Here is a 15,351-nt window from a genome sequence, read left to right as displayed (position 1 = left end):
TTAATTATAGTAATTTATATATAATTTATATATAATTTATTTAATATTTATAAGCTAATAGTAATTTAATTTATAATTGTTTTAAAATTTATATATCAGCAGAGCTGTAGAATAGTAAATAATACAATCATTAAATGATAGAAATTGTAAAATAATCAGTCATGTTAATTATTGAGTATTTGATAATATGAAATTCTCTAAATCATGTTTTATATTTTAGCACTTATCTGAGTTAAAACTAAATACTTTATGCTGAAGAGACCCTCAAGTGTGATGTTCTCTCTCTCTCTGATGTTGTAAACAAATAGCTGTCATCTAATCCTGCCATATTTATCATATTGATTCCATTGTATGTTGTGCTTGTTTTCCAACTTTATCTTGTTCTGATGCAGAAATGGGGCCCTCAGCCAAAAACATGTTTCAAACCACATACATTAACTGTGACATAACAACCTTTGACTTTCCCAATCACCAATCACCAAACATCAAACACCTCAATATCAAATATAAAACAGAAGTTTCTTCCTCATACTGCAAATAAAATGATCTCATCCTCTATTACCCCCTTCTCAACCACAATGCCACCAACTCCCATCCTTACTACCACCGCCCGCCCTCTCCTACACACCCCCTCCCCTCTAACCCTTATCGTTGCTACAACCCCTATAACAATGTCCACTCTCAATGCTAATGCTCCTTCTAACTTTACACGCCGCTGCCTAGGCATCGGGCACGGCGGCACCCTTCCTTGGCCCAGCATTAAAGCAGACTTGAAATTCTTCTCACGAGTCACAACACATGCGCCTCCTCACTCATTGCCATCATCATTAGACAGCACAGGCACAGGAAGGGCCGTGACTGCTGTAAATGCAGTAATTATGGGGCGAAGAACATATGACTCACTTCCCACGCGCTTTCGACCGCTGCCGGGCCGTGTGAATGTTGTTGTGACGCGGGATGGGTCAGGGAAAGAGAGGGAGAGGATTGAGGAGGAGTGGAGGGCAGTGAGGGAGAGGGAAAAGGAGAGGAAGAGGAGAGGAGATGGTTTGAGTGCTAGTGGTGGTGATACATCTACATCTACGACAATAGTTGAGAATGAAATAGAAACCCCCGATGTCCTTATTGCGAATAGTCTTGAGTCAGCTGTGACAGCACTTTATGATGCATTTCAAATCAGCACTGATGACAGCCATGCTGTACCCCCCGGACCCCTCTCCCACAACTCCACCCGCTACCTCGCAAATATCTTCATAATTGGCGGCAGTGAGATATACGCCTCTGCTCTTAACCTTAACTGCAAGCTGGATGCCGGTGTTCCTGATTGCCAAAGACAAGGTATCAGGATTGTCATGACAGATATAAGGCGACTTCCTGCTGCATTGAATGATGCTACTGCTGATGGAGCTACAGCAACCTCAGTGAAAGGAGTGGAGGACTCTGTGAACGGTTTTGAATGTGATACATTTTTCCCACTTGATGAGGATGAACTGGAGCGCGGAGATGGAGAGTGGAGGAGGGTGAGCTGCCATGAGGTTTCCGGGTGGGTTGGGGTGGAGGTGAAGGAGGGCTGGGTGCAGGAAGGGGAGGTTGCATTGAGGATCCTGGGGTTTGAGAGGAGGGGGTGAGATATGGACAGCGGGATGAGAAGGGTCTATCTACCAAGCTCTCAAGCCTTATTTGATGGAATAATAATAGCGTTTTACGGGACGCAGAGGTGCATTGGGAATACTTGCCTTGTGTCTGAGTTGAATTTCAATGAATCAAATTTGACGCAATCTATTATCTTTTTAACATTTCTTCTCTTTTGATGGTTAACTCTTAGATTAACATTAATGCTACTTTACTGTAGACCGAAGACGTATAGCGTCTCTCAAAACCACATCGCATCTCATACCACCCACCCCATTTCACCCCATCCCTATCTAACCCATTCAAACCCACAATCAACATACCATGTAAGAATTAAATACATCGCATCATAACCTTCGCCTCACCTGTGTCTCTCCTTCAGCACCAATCCCATCCCTCTTCGCCTCCGATGAATATAACCACCCAAATGCCGACAACCACTAAGCAGATTAGCAGACCGCGGCTTCCTAGACCAGGGAACCCCAGCAGCACCACTGCCATCACTCGAATTCGGCTTCGTACTACTACCATTCGCCGAAGTCATCACGTGCGAGGACGATGATACCGGCACCCCATCATGCCCCTTAGCGCTGGACCGCGAGTCGCCAAATAAAGACGAGCAAGTTGTCATGGACGTCATCCTCGTGCCGTCCGAAACGGCCCTCGATGACGCAGGCTTGGAGGGCTTAGAATTTTCAGAGCAACCTCCGTACAGACAAAGCAGCAGCTCTGTTCGCCAGGGGCACCCACAGGCACCCACAGACTGCTACAGACTCTCACGGAATTCGAAGGGAGGGGCTCAGGGTTCAATTTGTCTGCCAGGGCACAACTTGGTGAACTGTAGTCTACCAGTGGCTTCTGTTTTTAAGGGACTCGTTTTGGATGATCTCAATCCAGTAACCGTCTGGGTCTAGGATAAAGGCAACATTCCTCATCCGCCCGTCAGTCAGACGTTTTTTCCAGGTTACGTTTTGTGCCTCGAAACGAGCACAGGCAGCATCGAGATCGTCAACTGATACGCCTGTGTGGTGTGGAAGGTCAGTTAGTTGGGAAAACCAACTTAAGTATTTATCTAGATAGAATTTACAATCCCTTGTGAAAGGAGAAGAGGAACATCATCACATACAGATATGTCCAAATCCCTGAGGCTCCGAATTGCCATCATGATACACTCTCCCTTCTTGCTTCTCTGTGCCGCGATTCCAGGTCAATTCCAGCAACCCTTCCCAATCTGCGACTGGGTTGGCATCACCCTCTTGAAGCGAGGGATTGGATGAAGGATACGCCAGGAAGTACAGATTGCAATCCGCACCAGCAAGCTCGAGCGTGTGAAGAAGGGTCATTCCAAAAACCTCCTGGTAGAATTTCAAACTTGCTTCCGGGTCCTTGACCCTGACCATGGTGTGGTTCATCCGGTAGGTGGATGGATCTGTCTGTGCAACGGCCGCATCTGTTTGATGTTTCCGGATAATTTCCACCCAGTATCCGTCTGGGTCTTTGACGAAGGCAATATTTCGCATTCTCCCTTCGGCGAGCTTCTTCTGGAAGCTGAAGTTGGCATCCTCCAGGCGCTTGCAGGTGAGTTCGATGTTATCCACTGAGATAGCGAGATGGCCAAATCCGCGATAAGGCTCGACATTGCCGTTCGAGACAGTATACGAAGGGTCATTTTCGGTTCCATAATTGTGAGTAAGTTCGATAACGCCATTTCTATCCGTCCAGTGGCGGGAGCCAGATAGGGCCTGTGGGCCGTCATATGCAAGGAAGTAAAGGGAGAACTTGTTCTCTGGGAAATCGAGTCTGTTGATTTGCGAAAGGCCCAGAAAATTGTAAAATTCAACTAGTTACATATACATTTGAACCCACCAGCTTCTGTTAGCAATGTTTTAACTACCAGTATCAGGCATAATGAGATTGAACTACCTACCTGATCTTTTTGGATCCTTTACGCGAATCATGGTATCTGATGCGATTCCAAATCAGTTGCCCCGACTGATAGTTACAGGTAACTTAGTAGTAATAGCAGCAGCAGCATTGAGGTCGAGCGTACGATTAAACTTGTATTTTGATGGATCTGTGGCCATGATTGCGGTGGCAATCCTTATACCAAGACACAAAAGCTATTACAGAAGTATGTAGTGTGTCAGTAGTTGTTGCATGATAGTATAGAGAACAGATGAATGCGTTCAGCAATGGAAACCAAATGGGCTTACTTATTCTTGCTTGGAGATTACGGGAAGTCACCACAGCAATACGGCAATATAGGGGAGGATAGAAGGATACCATAGATTTTAACTACAGCTACGGTAAAGCCGAGTATATAGAACAATAGGTCAAGAGAGGGGGGAATATTCATTTGCGAAGTGTGCGGAGCGAGCGAGGCGAGAGAAGCAATAATGAGGAGCATACAGATTCGGTCGACCTCGCTAAAAGGCTTGGCCGATCTTCCCACGTGACCACACATTCAAATTGAAGACTGCTGAAATGGATAATCATGTTGTAACAAACTATGATGAGCCAAAACAACAGCAACATTGCTATCACCAAGGCTCCTCTTCACTCTGAAAAGAAGAGAGCCTGCACAATCTCCTCTGCTCTGCTAAAACCCCCAGATGATCCCCTCCAGCCTCAAAACAACATGTCCCAGAATGTGTTGGACACTACAACAGTCATCACAGCTCAACTACATTAAATCAATATCAACTTCAATCCCCACCTGGCCCTCTCACCAGGAGGAGAATCCATTGAGAATGTGACTGACTGCACTCAAGCAGTTCTGCTAACTGTGAAGAACTTCTCTTCCACAGTGAATTATAAGCTCAATGCTCTGTTGAGTCATGCAAATAACTTCTTCTCTATAGAGCTAGCTATAGTGCTTGAGCTATGCAATGAGCTATTTATGATACTGGACTTAATACTTTGCACTTAACAAGAACTCTCTATCACATCAGACTGCTGTACTAAGACAAGTTATAGAACACAGCATAGTCAAAATCATTAAAGATCTCATCACTGAATTAAAGTTTACATTGATATATACTACTGCTATAATAACTAAGATAATTTTTTTAAATAATTTCTCTCAGACTGTTTCAATAATGAGATAATCTCATAAAAAATAAAATATAGCAGATCAATCACTCTCTGCATTAAGAACAGAAAAATAAATGAGTTATGATTAAACTATCTATAGCATTCACTACTAATAATTTAGACTTTTAAGTTATTTACAAATAAATATGTGTCATAATCTCTGATTTGATTTAAATTACTGATGTATGACACTGTTCATTGAAAATCACTATGACTGCTCTCTCTTCAGCAAAGACAGCTTTTATTTTTAAATATGCAGATAAGTTAAAAGCTGCTGTAAATGACTATTTTATTAAGTGACAGAAATTCTGAATCATTTTTGTAATTGATTCAATTAAAAAGTTGACACACAGCTTTGACAGACAGAATATCATTTAGATTTCAGTGTCAGAAAAGATGCTTCTTTCTGAGATTTAAGACATCATTTATCAGACTTTAATCACTTATTGTTATTGAGCAAAGAAGTTTACAGATCTCAATCTGCATGAAAAATACATCTGAATTGAAGTATAAATCTCTAAAGCACATCTCTTTTCAAATAAACTCTGTCTTTTCAGTTGTCTGATGATGATTAATAAAATTAAGAAATTGTCAAAGATCTCAATTTGTACAAAATATCACAGCTTTCATACAGAAAGAAACTGTGTGCAATCTCTACATTGTGAGAAGTGCAGCAGTTTCACACATTCAGATGAATGTCAAACATCAGTTCACTGCTACAACTGTTTTAACTCTTATCTCACTCTCAGCACTGACTGTTCAGTAAGACTTAAAATAATCTTTAAATGTATAAAATACATCTTCTGCTGTTAGCTTCACTCAATATATAAAGCTGACAGAGAAGCATTCATCTTAGTTTATTAAATCTCAGTAGAGAAGAGCAATTCAGAGTTAAACTCTAAAAACTTCATCTCATTTCCTCTCTCAGCTCTGCTAACATCAGTCACTAGTTTTCAAAGTAATCAGATAGACTCAATAATCTGCTCTTAAACAGACATCAAAATCATATCAAGTCTAAATCTTCACTAATGAAGAGCAGTCACAACTCTTCTCATGAATCTACACTCATTATATATTAAATCAATGTAAAAAGAGAGTCAAACTTTCATAATATCACTTTCTCACTAGCAGATGAAAGAGTCTGTAACATTATGATTATTCAGAAATTCTAAATAGTTATAAATCTCTTTATCTATCTCTTCAAAAGTCATCTCTTATATAAGTACTTTATCTTACTCTTCTTCAACTGAATCAAGAGACTTAGAGTACTGCTCTATGTCAAAAATGAAAGAGCTCTTGCATCAACTCAATCTATAGCAGATATCTCAAGAAATATTGTCTGTGTCTTAGTTAATATCTTTAATTTCAAAAAAGCTAATATCTACAATATATACAATACCTCATCTTACATCATATATGTAGATTAAGATTTGTAAGATCTTCTCTCTCTTACATATATCACAGAAACCATTCTCTGAATGACATTAGAAGACTTTAATACTAAACACATAGCATGAAACTCTATAACTGATAGATATTCTCAAGCAGAAGAGAATCTATATAATTGAGTTATTTTTTTTAAACTTTAGCTTCTCAACTCAGCTGAATTATCTACATATAGATGAAAAGACATATTTGATTTTATCTTCTATGCTGTCAATTCAGCTATCTGTCATATTGCTTCTGAATTGCACTGCATTTTAGATTATAAAACTTTTATCACAACAGTTTAATTATCACAGACTCAGATTTAATTGATTAAAAAAAAGAAGTTTAGTCTTGCAATCTGCAATACTAATCATTTTTTACAACTACTCACTCTCTTCTTCTCATCAGTCTATGAGAATGTGAATGAAAAAGTGATGAACATTGTGAAATCTCTTCAACTGACTCTACAAGACTTCTGCTCTCTCATTTTAGAACTCAAAAGTCATCATATTTCATGATAAACCCTAGCAGTTAAAATAGTTAGAAGAGTATATCATGCAGCATATAGATACAGTCTTTGTCAATCAGAACAAGTGATATTTCAGACAAAAATTAAAAAAGCTAAGAAAGTATAAAATTGTCAGTGAATTGAGAAAGTTTTTTTTATCAGATGTCTATAAGATTGTCAAATGATATAAATATCAATCTCAAGATTTTATTTCTTCTTTACAACATTCTGATGAATATTTAGAATAATCTTGTACTATTAAATCTAAAGCTTATATTAATAATTTCATACAGAGAGATATTCTAAATACTTCTTACAAAGCAGAAAGTCTATAGAGTTATTTGTCAGACACTTAGCACATCTTCTGATCTGAACAGCATTATAGTTAAAATTCTTCAAAAGATATAGTCAGTGATAAGCAATTGAATTGTTCTACTTTTTCAACACTGTATAGATCAAGAAATTCACCTTTAGAGCTTCAAAAAGACTAAGATGATAATTATTTCAAAGTCAAAGAAAAGAGATTATTCTCTATCAAAGTCTTATTACTCAATCACAATGCTATTCTGCCTCAGCAAAGAGCTGAAGTGTCTGATAGCTAGACAAATGTCTCATCTCACTATTCATCATCACATTCTAACAGAAGATCAGTGTAATGCTGTTTGATAGAGATTTGTAGTAGATCTCATCACTGCATTAGTCTGTGATATATAAAAGATATGAGACAAATATCTTCTAGCCAGCATGATCACTCTAGATATCAAAGAGAATTTTGACAAAGTTCTTCAAGACTGACTTCTAAAATATCTACAAAAATAGAGCTAGCTGACAGTTCTGATAAAGTAAGTAGCATCTTTTCTCAATCAATGATTAGCTTTGATTTGACTAGATAGTGTTCAATCAAAGATGTTTCAGATTCTCTGCAATCTTTGACAAAGATCTTCTATCTCATCAATTCTCTTTCTGCTTTATATAGAATCTCTTCTCCAGCTTATCAAAAACTGATTTAAGTACACAGACAACATTGCAATTCTGAGGACTGAAAACTCTTTTAGACAGATAGAAAGTCAGCTTCAGAATTCTCTCAATCATACTCTAAAATGAGATATTGACAATGAAATCTCATTTAACTTAGTTAAGACTATAAGAGATTAAACCTCTAGATTTGCTCTGGCTGGCTGACTCAGCCTAGCCATCATTTGCATGTGCGCACGTGATCATGCTATGTGAGCTCGCTTAAGCTCAAGTTCTTGTCTCATTCTTTTCTTCTCTTTCTCAAGCAATTCGTTCTTGTTATATAGGAGGACTAGTCTTTAATACTTAGAGTTTAATCCTTTATAGTAATATTTTAAATTATTGCTTGATTGCTAACTGTTATATAAATTAAAATATAACTAAACTTATCACATTCTGCAATAAATTTATTAATTTGATTTTGTTTGATAGCTGTTTAAGCTGTAGCATTATTCTGTTTCATCTGTAAATGTGTAATTGTATTTCTTAGTACTTTTTCATTATCAAAAATACTATCAAAAATTACTGCTAACTTATTTTAAACATGATTTTTATTTAAATGAATTATCTGTTTAAATTCTTTAAATAAGATCTATAATTGATTAGTTGATTTTGTTAGAATATATTATCAATTCTTCTGAATTTTTTCAGAGAATTGAAAGTCTGAAATGATCATTTTGATCTGAGTTTTTCTGATGACTAAGAGAGATGAGTTGCTCTTCTTAGCTAACTGTGTTTAGACTTAGTATGCTATTATATCATCAGATTCTTGCTGAGCAGATTTTACTCAATTCTGAGTAGAAAGAGTAGGATCAAGCTTAGTATGTTAGAGTGTGAATGTAAGCTGCATAAGAAGGAAAGTCTCTGTGTTGCTAACTGCTATATAATGAAATACTAAGCTTGATGGGATGAAAGGGGTTTGCTAGAGCCTGCCTAGGTTATAACAACCCGCATGGTCACGTGGCCCCATGGAGGTCAGTCGAGTCAAATCGGACGCCGGCTCGGTCGGGCTTAGTCAGGCGCTGAGCCTAACATAAAATCAATAATTTTTTGACATATTTGCTATAATTTTTTTTTTAAATATCTCAAAGAACTATTTCTTTGATCTGAGCTCTCTTAATCTCATAATTTTTTTAATCAGAGTTATTATGTCATAATTTAAATTTTATTAATTATCAGATTTTTTAATCACTTTTGATATCTCAATAATTTTCTTAAAGATTTAAAATAAAAATAAATGAAAACTCTTAGAAACATTTTACTTAAAAATCTACTTTAAAAAAAATAAAAAAAAAAAGTAAGTAATTTAGTATTATATTACAACTTCAATCTAAATATAAATAAACAGATGTTTAATTATCAACTAAATAAGCTACTTCAATAAAATATTTAATAATTTCTCGAAGACAAATTCAACAAAAACTCTATTTATATATATATATATATATATATTTAATGTTGTTATTATTATTATTATTATTATTATTATTATTATTATTATTATTATTATTATTGCCAATCATTAGTCTTCTTGACCACTTATATATTTATCTATAATAACAATGTTTGAAAACAACTCCAATGATATCACTTGATATATATCTCGTATCTTAAGCTGAAAACATATGGGTGATGGGTGAAATTACAAAGGGACAGACCTGGCTTCTGTTTCTTCCCTTTCAACCATTTCACAATGCTGAAATCATGTTGCGTATTTGATTGAGATATTGGTAATGCGCCACCATGGTAATCAGCCCATATTCACAGCCTTAAAGATAGAGAAGTGGTATGTGGGTGGGTTAGCTACTCCCAATCAGAACATTCTGTCTGAGAACATTAGTTCAAAGAGTGAGCTGTTCAAGAGGAATCAGTAGTGGGTGGTGAAGCTTCACAATCCACCTTCAAATTTGATTTGAGGAAATATATCTAATGCTAATAATATATTGTTATTACTTTTACTCTCACTGGCGTAAAGGACAAAGTACTGCTCAGATTTACAACAAATTGACAAATCCATTAAATTATATGTCAGCTAATCAAAATGGTCTTTTTGAAACGGAACTCCTACTTTAGACTATTTTAAGAGAAGTTAAGAAAAAGGGGAAGTAAAAAGAAGGGAACGCAATAAAAACAACGCTCAGGGTTCAACCATGCAGGAAAATATGAATATAAATTTAAGATCAGGATATCCAAATTAAAAAGATCAGCCTGTAATGTAAATATACTTCTAGATATAATGTGCAGATAGAAAATTATTAAGAAAACAAAAACCAGAGGCCGTAAAGTGTTTTGCAACAAGGCCATATTCATTTAACCCCATCTGTTAAAAAGCTTTAGTATATATAAGAACTCCTGATGGCGATAGGCGTTGAGGAAGTGGGCGCGGACGCGGGGGTTGGGGTTGGGGTTGGGCCACTTGGATGGTATTTTTGTGGATCACATTATTTAAGAATTCTACCTGTTTGAGGTTGCCCAAACTTTCCCAGGAAGGGAGCAGGAGTTGTGAGCGAGTTATGAGCGAGTTAGAGCATAGGGCGTTACGGTTAACCCGTGAGGGAAAATCTTTATGATGGCTATGACATCATGCGGCATCAACGTAGTTACTAAAAGACATCGGGTTAGTTTGACTGTCCATGTATATGTATAGCAATAATATTTTCCATACCTAGGGAATATCCCCGTTCTATGGCCTATCCGACCAGTCCACCAGTCCTCTTTTTTGTCCGTCCGTTTCAATATCGTGATGATTTCACCCTTTTTAAATCCCAAATCGCCTTCCTGGTCAGCGTTAAAGGTGTACAGCGCAACGGCTTGGTCTTTACTAAGAGATGACGTATCAGGTTTCGGCGCAAAAACGGGCTTGGGCGCTGTGGGACGAGACGGTTTTCTATCACTATACGAATATTTGTCATCGCCTTTGGTATCATAACGATCAAATGTTTCGTTTGGATTGGCTCTGGTGGTGTAGGACCGGTTGATGCCGCCACCGGACGGCTGGCGGTCATAAACATTGTCGGCCCATTTGTTGGCACGTCTTGGTCGGTCCTGGTATTGGTAGTCATCTCGGAAGTTGAGGGATCCTATGCGGTCCCGCCTCGCACCTTCTCCCAGCACCTCCCCTCCCCTCCCCTCCCAGACCACCTGGTCGTGTTGATCATCGTATATGGGGATATCATTATACATTGTATCATTGACGGATGTGGGTTTACCAGTGAATGCCCGTGACTGGAGAACGCACATCAGAGGTTCGGCAGCAGGTGGTGGGCGGATCAACCCTTCAAGCAGCTGGCGGGCCGAGACTTTGGCGTTATACAGCCGCTCATTCGCGTCCTTTCGCTCTACCAGTACACTCCCCTCCAGACTCACACCAGCAAAAAGACCTTTCGTTTTGGAATACGAGAAAATACCTGCGACCCCCTTCATGCTGGCGGCTCCAGCAGCTTCCGCATTGCGTCCGATGGGTCCAGCTGCGATCGAGACATTACCTCCTAATGTTATGCTGCCCGCTTGTGAAAATGTCCGCACAGCATTGTAGTCGTTTAAGATAAAAACAAAATCCGTCAATTCAAACCCGATCTGTCCACCAAAACCAGCTCCGGCCGTCGCGATTGCTGACGGTGCTGACCACGAATTATCTGCTAAGCGAGCAACCACAATGCCTGAGCCAAACCGCGCCGAGCCAAGAAAGCCAGCTTTCAATACAGTAAGAACCGCAAGACCCTGCCCCGCAATAAGTGAAAGATATCAGTAAAATGCCTCACGGATCCCACGTGGGAAAGGTGAATATATCACACCTTTGCATTTGCCAGTATCTGAGGGGGGATGATTTTATCTGGACCAAAAGATTGTCTAGGATCAACAAACGAAGCGAGGATTTTTCCAGCCTTCCTGCATTCGCCTATTACCGTTCACGATGGTGAGAAGTGTTCAAGAAGTTTGTGAGGCGATAAAAGGGAGGAAACTTACTCCTCATCGAGGAGGGTAGCGGGTTGTTCATTCCCAGAGGCATATTTGCTTGCTTCTGGCAAACAGAGGGGATTATCAGACCAGCTTTACACCGGGAAAAGGAAATTTTAAAATTCCAAATATTTACAACGGAGAAAATAGGAGCTCCCTCAGTTGATCCCCAAAGTAGGCCGTACCAGCACAATACTGGGAAAATTCCAGTTCCAGCGAGAGGGTCGGATGAAGGTGGCCAAGGCTCCAACTCTCGAGCCTGATGATGAGCTGAAATCGAGGCTTGACTTGACTGCGGCGACCAGAGAGGAGAAACTGTGCACGGATAACTACCTAGACACCTAAGGTAAATATCACCGATCCAGCGCAATATAAAGAACAAAGATAATAGCATGTCATCATATATGACAAGTGACGAAGTGGAGAGAGACAGAAGGCGAGTGATGAGTAATGCGTAATGATTGGTAGTGTGCATAGAGAAACCCTGTGATGGGCGATGGCGAGGGAATTCCACGGCTTCCGGGACACGGGAGTGGCTGAGTGGCTGAGTGGCTGACTATTACGTCTACCCGTAGCAAGCTAACTGAACTAACAACTAACTAGTTAACTAACTAACTTTCTAGTGTGTGTGTGTGTGTTGTGTGTGTGTTTTTTTATTTAATGCCTGGTTAGTCAGCGTGCCTGAATGGCACGTGATCTAGTAGAGTCTGTGTCAAAACTATAGGGTGGGTAGAGCTACGCCCATAAGCAACTACCTATTTAATAGCTATCTTACAAATGAGGCAAAATGGGTTGCATATTGCTACACCAGCAGAGCCTGTGAGTCAGTTGTCATAGAACAGAGGTTTTGAGAGGTTTTAAGTTTATGAGAGGAAGGTAGGGAAGACAGATAGAAAGAAAGATAAAAAAAAAAAAAAAAAAAAAAAAAAAAAAAAAAAAGAGAAAGAAAAGAAAAATAATGAAGAAAATAAAAATAAGACAGAAGAAAAGATAGTTTGTAAGATTTGATCTGAAGATGTGTATCAGCACATTGAACAGATATTCTGATAACGTAGTCCGACACCTAACCGATCACGACACCTAACCGATCAAATTTTCGTCCCAATCACCCACTCTATTAAATCATTCAATATGACAGCCACACCTAGCAAAGAACCTTCTAATCAAGAAGCCAGGCTCTTATTAGCTATTAAAGATTATGAAACTAAGCAAATTTCATCTATTCGCGTTGCTGCTAAGACGTACGAGCTTCCTTATACTACGCTTTACGATAGACTACGCGGTGGAACCACGTACACGAATGCTCAACTAAAAAATCGAAAGCTGACCTCTACTGAAGAGGAATCTCTAGTTCAATGGATACTCTCTATGGATGAGAGAGGACAGCCTCCCCGGATCGCGACCGTACGAGAAATGGCTAATCTACTACTTGAGGCGCGAGAATCCACTACTACAACTACCGTGGGAGGAAGATGGGTAGAAAGATTTATACAACGGCATTCTGAACTAAAGACGAAGTTCTCACGCAAGTACGACTATCAGCGAGCTCAATGCGAGGATTCAAAGATCATATACGAATGGTTTACCCTGATGGATCGTACGATAAAGAAGTATGGAATTACTTCAGAGGATATCTATAACTTTGATGAGATTGGCTTTACAATGGGGGTTATTTCAACATCCTGGGTGGTTACTAGAGCTGAGAGAGCTGGCAGGCCATCTCTTTTACAGCCAGGGAATAGAGAATGGGCAACTGTGATCGAGGCAGTTAACGCTACGGGCTGGGCTCTACCTCCTATGATTATCTTTAAGGGCAAGCTTCATCAAGCCTCCTGGTACAAGCAGCTGCCAAAGGATTGGACAATTGGCGTTAGTGAGAAGGGATGGACCACGGACGCTCTTAGCCTTGATTGGCTGCGGAAGGTCTTTAACGGAGCTACTAAAGCTTGTACGAAGGGCAGATATAGACTGCTTGTGTTGGATGGGCATGGCAGTCATGCCACGGCCAGATTTGATAAATTCTGTCTGGATCACGGCATTATATCATTATATATGCCTCCACACTCCTCTCATTTATTACAGCCACTAGATGTGAGCTGCTTTTCACCATTAAAGAGAGCGTACGGCAAGAGGGTGGAACAAAGCGTGAGACTAGGAATCAGTTATATTGACAAGGAGGACTTTCTAGCCAGCTATACAACAGCTAGACAGGAGGCTATGAAGGATATAACTATAAAGAACGGATTCAAAGCCACAGGCCTAGTGCCATACAATCCAGATGAGGTTCTTACTCGCCTACATACTCAATTTCATACTCCTACCCCCCCCGGGGTCAGCTCACGGATCTCACGGATCTCAATCCTCCTGGACCCCCAAGACCCCTCGCAATGTGACTCAGTTGGAGCGGCAGAGCAGCAGAATCAAACGCTGTACGGAAATTCTCTCTAGTCCTACAAATCAGGCTCTTGATCAACTAGTGAAGGGATGTCATACGGCCATGCATAATGTTGCTTTACTGACCAAGGAAGTCATGGAGCTGAGAGCTGCCAATGCTAAGCAGAAGCGTAAGAGAGAGAAATCACGTTTCTATATAGCTAAGGAAGTAATCCTTACGGCTCAAGAAGCTCTAGCTAGGATGGCTAAGCCTCTGGAGCCTCCTGAACGTACGGAGGTTTGGATGGAGGATCCAAATCCGGAAGGTAGAAAGCGAAGACCTCCCACCTGCAGCAAGTGTAATACACCCGGACACACTATTAGGCAGTGCCAACAGACCTAAGGATCTAATCTATATAATTTCTATATAAAATCTCTCGTGGTTGTTGCTCAATTTAAAAAATTGTCAAATAAGGATGAAAATTTGATCGGTTAGGTGTCGTGATCGGTTAGGTGTCGGACTACGTTAGAAGACTGTTTCTCTTAGTCAGCTATTAAATTTTAAAGTCTTATATGAGATTGTCAGTATTTCATGGAGATTGTAAATAGACTGATGTCACTTTTTATGCAAGAGTGCAATAGTAGAAATGTTCTTAGATTTTACTATATTCACATCAGCAGTAGTACTCTGCATCTTCATGCTTAAGATGACTATGATAAACTGCAAAGTCTTCATGATTTGATTAAATAGTATAGAGTTTTTTTAATATGAAGTGTGAAAGTTTTATCTTCATTAAAACTCTTTTCAGTAAGATCTTCAGCTTCATATAGTATTTGAGCAGATTTTTAACTTAAAAGTTTTTGAAAATCTATGTGATTTGTTTCATAATGTGCTGCTTTATATAAACTAGCATGTCTATGCTATTGAGTTAAAATACTGTTCTTATACTTGCTGTCTGTGCTGTAGCTACTTTGACTTCAAGATCTGCCTTTTCATTACCAGTCTTTATATGATCTGGAACTCATCTAATGATCACTCTGCTCTGAATGGTCAATGAGAGTCTATTTCTGCTTTGCTGAGTCTTTATGACTTTCAGAAACTGCACAAAAACCAGCTAGCTAGAGATATTTGACATAGATTTAAGAGCTCATATTATCTTTAAATTGTCTAGACAAATGTAGATATTGCTGGCATATCTCATCTGAGAAGAGATGATGACTTTCTTTAGACTCTGCAGAGCTATCATTGTCTTCACATCAAAGACCTCTGCTTCATTTATTGACAAATTTTCTATGAAGACTAGATAATGTTCACTACTTCAGCATATAGTCTATCCTGCACCAGTCAC

The 15,351-nt window shown here is 39.2% G+C and overlaps 3 protein-coding genes across 3 annotated transcripts; 1 reads left to right on the top strand and 2 right to left on the bottom strand.

Annotated features, from left to right (window-relative positions):
- Positions 1-578: 578 nt before the first annotated feature.
- PADG_08674 (dihydrofolate reductase) lies at positions 579-2,473 on the top strand (the record flags this gene model as incomplete). The annotated part of the gene is made up of 4 exons (XM_010765675.1): positions 579-1,540; positions 1,850-1,955; positions 2,106-2,338; positions 2,392-2,473. 4 exons carry the CDS (start codon positions 579-581, stop codon positions 2,471-2,473), a joined length of 1,383 nt encoding a protein of 460 aa, XP_010763977.1.
- A 1-nt stretch (position 2,474) lies between these two features.
- On the bottom strand, positions 2,475-3,713 carry PADG_08673 (lactoylglutathione lyase; the record flags this gene model as incomplete). Its single annotated transcript, XM_010765674.1, has 4 exons — positions 2,475-2,650; positions 2,756-3,469; positions 3,557-3,592; positions 3,680-3,713. The coding sequence occupies 4 exons, from the start codon at positions 3,711-3,713 to the stop codon at positions 2,475-2,477; spliced, it is 960 nt and encodes a 319-aa protein (XP_010763976.1).
- A 6,540-nt stretch (positions 3,714-10,253) lies between these two features.
- Positions 10,254-11,681, bottom strand: PADG_08672 (uncharacterized protein; the record flags this gene model as incomplete). The annotated part of the gene is made up of 4 exons (XM_010765673.1): positions 10,254-10,275; positions 10,338-11,392; positions 11,467-11,570; positions 11,639-11,681. The coding sequence occupies 4 exons, from the start codon at positions 11,679-11,681 to the stop codon at positions 10,254-10,256; spliced, it is 1,224 nt and encodes a 407-aa protein (XP_010763975.1).
- Between the last annotated feature and the right edge of the window lie 3,670 nt (positions 11,682-15,351).

Source organism: Paracoccidioides brasiliensis (assembly GCF_000150735.1).
Source record: "Paracoccidioides brasiliensis Pb18 unplaced genomic scaffold supercont2.29, whole genome shotgun sequence".
Classification (NCBI taxonomy): domain Eukaryota; kingdom Fungi; phylum Ascomycota; class Eurotiomycetes; order Onygenales; family Ajellomycetaceae; genus Paracoccidioides; species Paracoccidioides brasiliensis.
The sequence above is the reverse complement of the archived record's forward strand: the minus strand, read 5'-3'. Positions and strand labels throughout refer to the sequence as shown.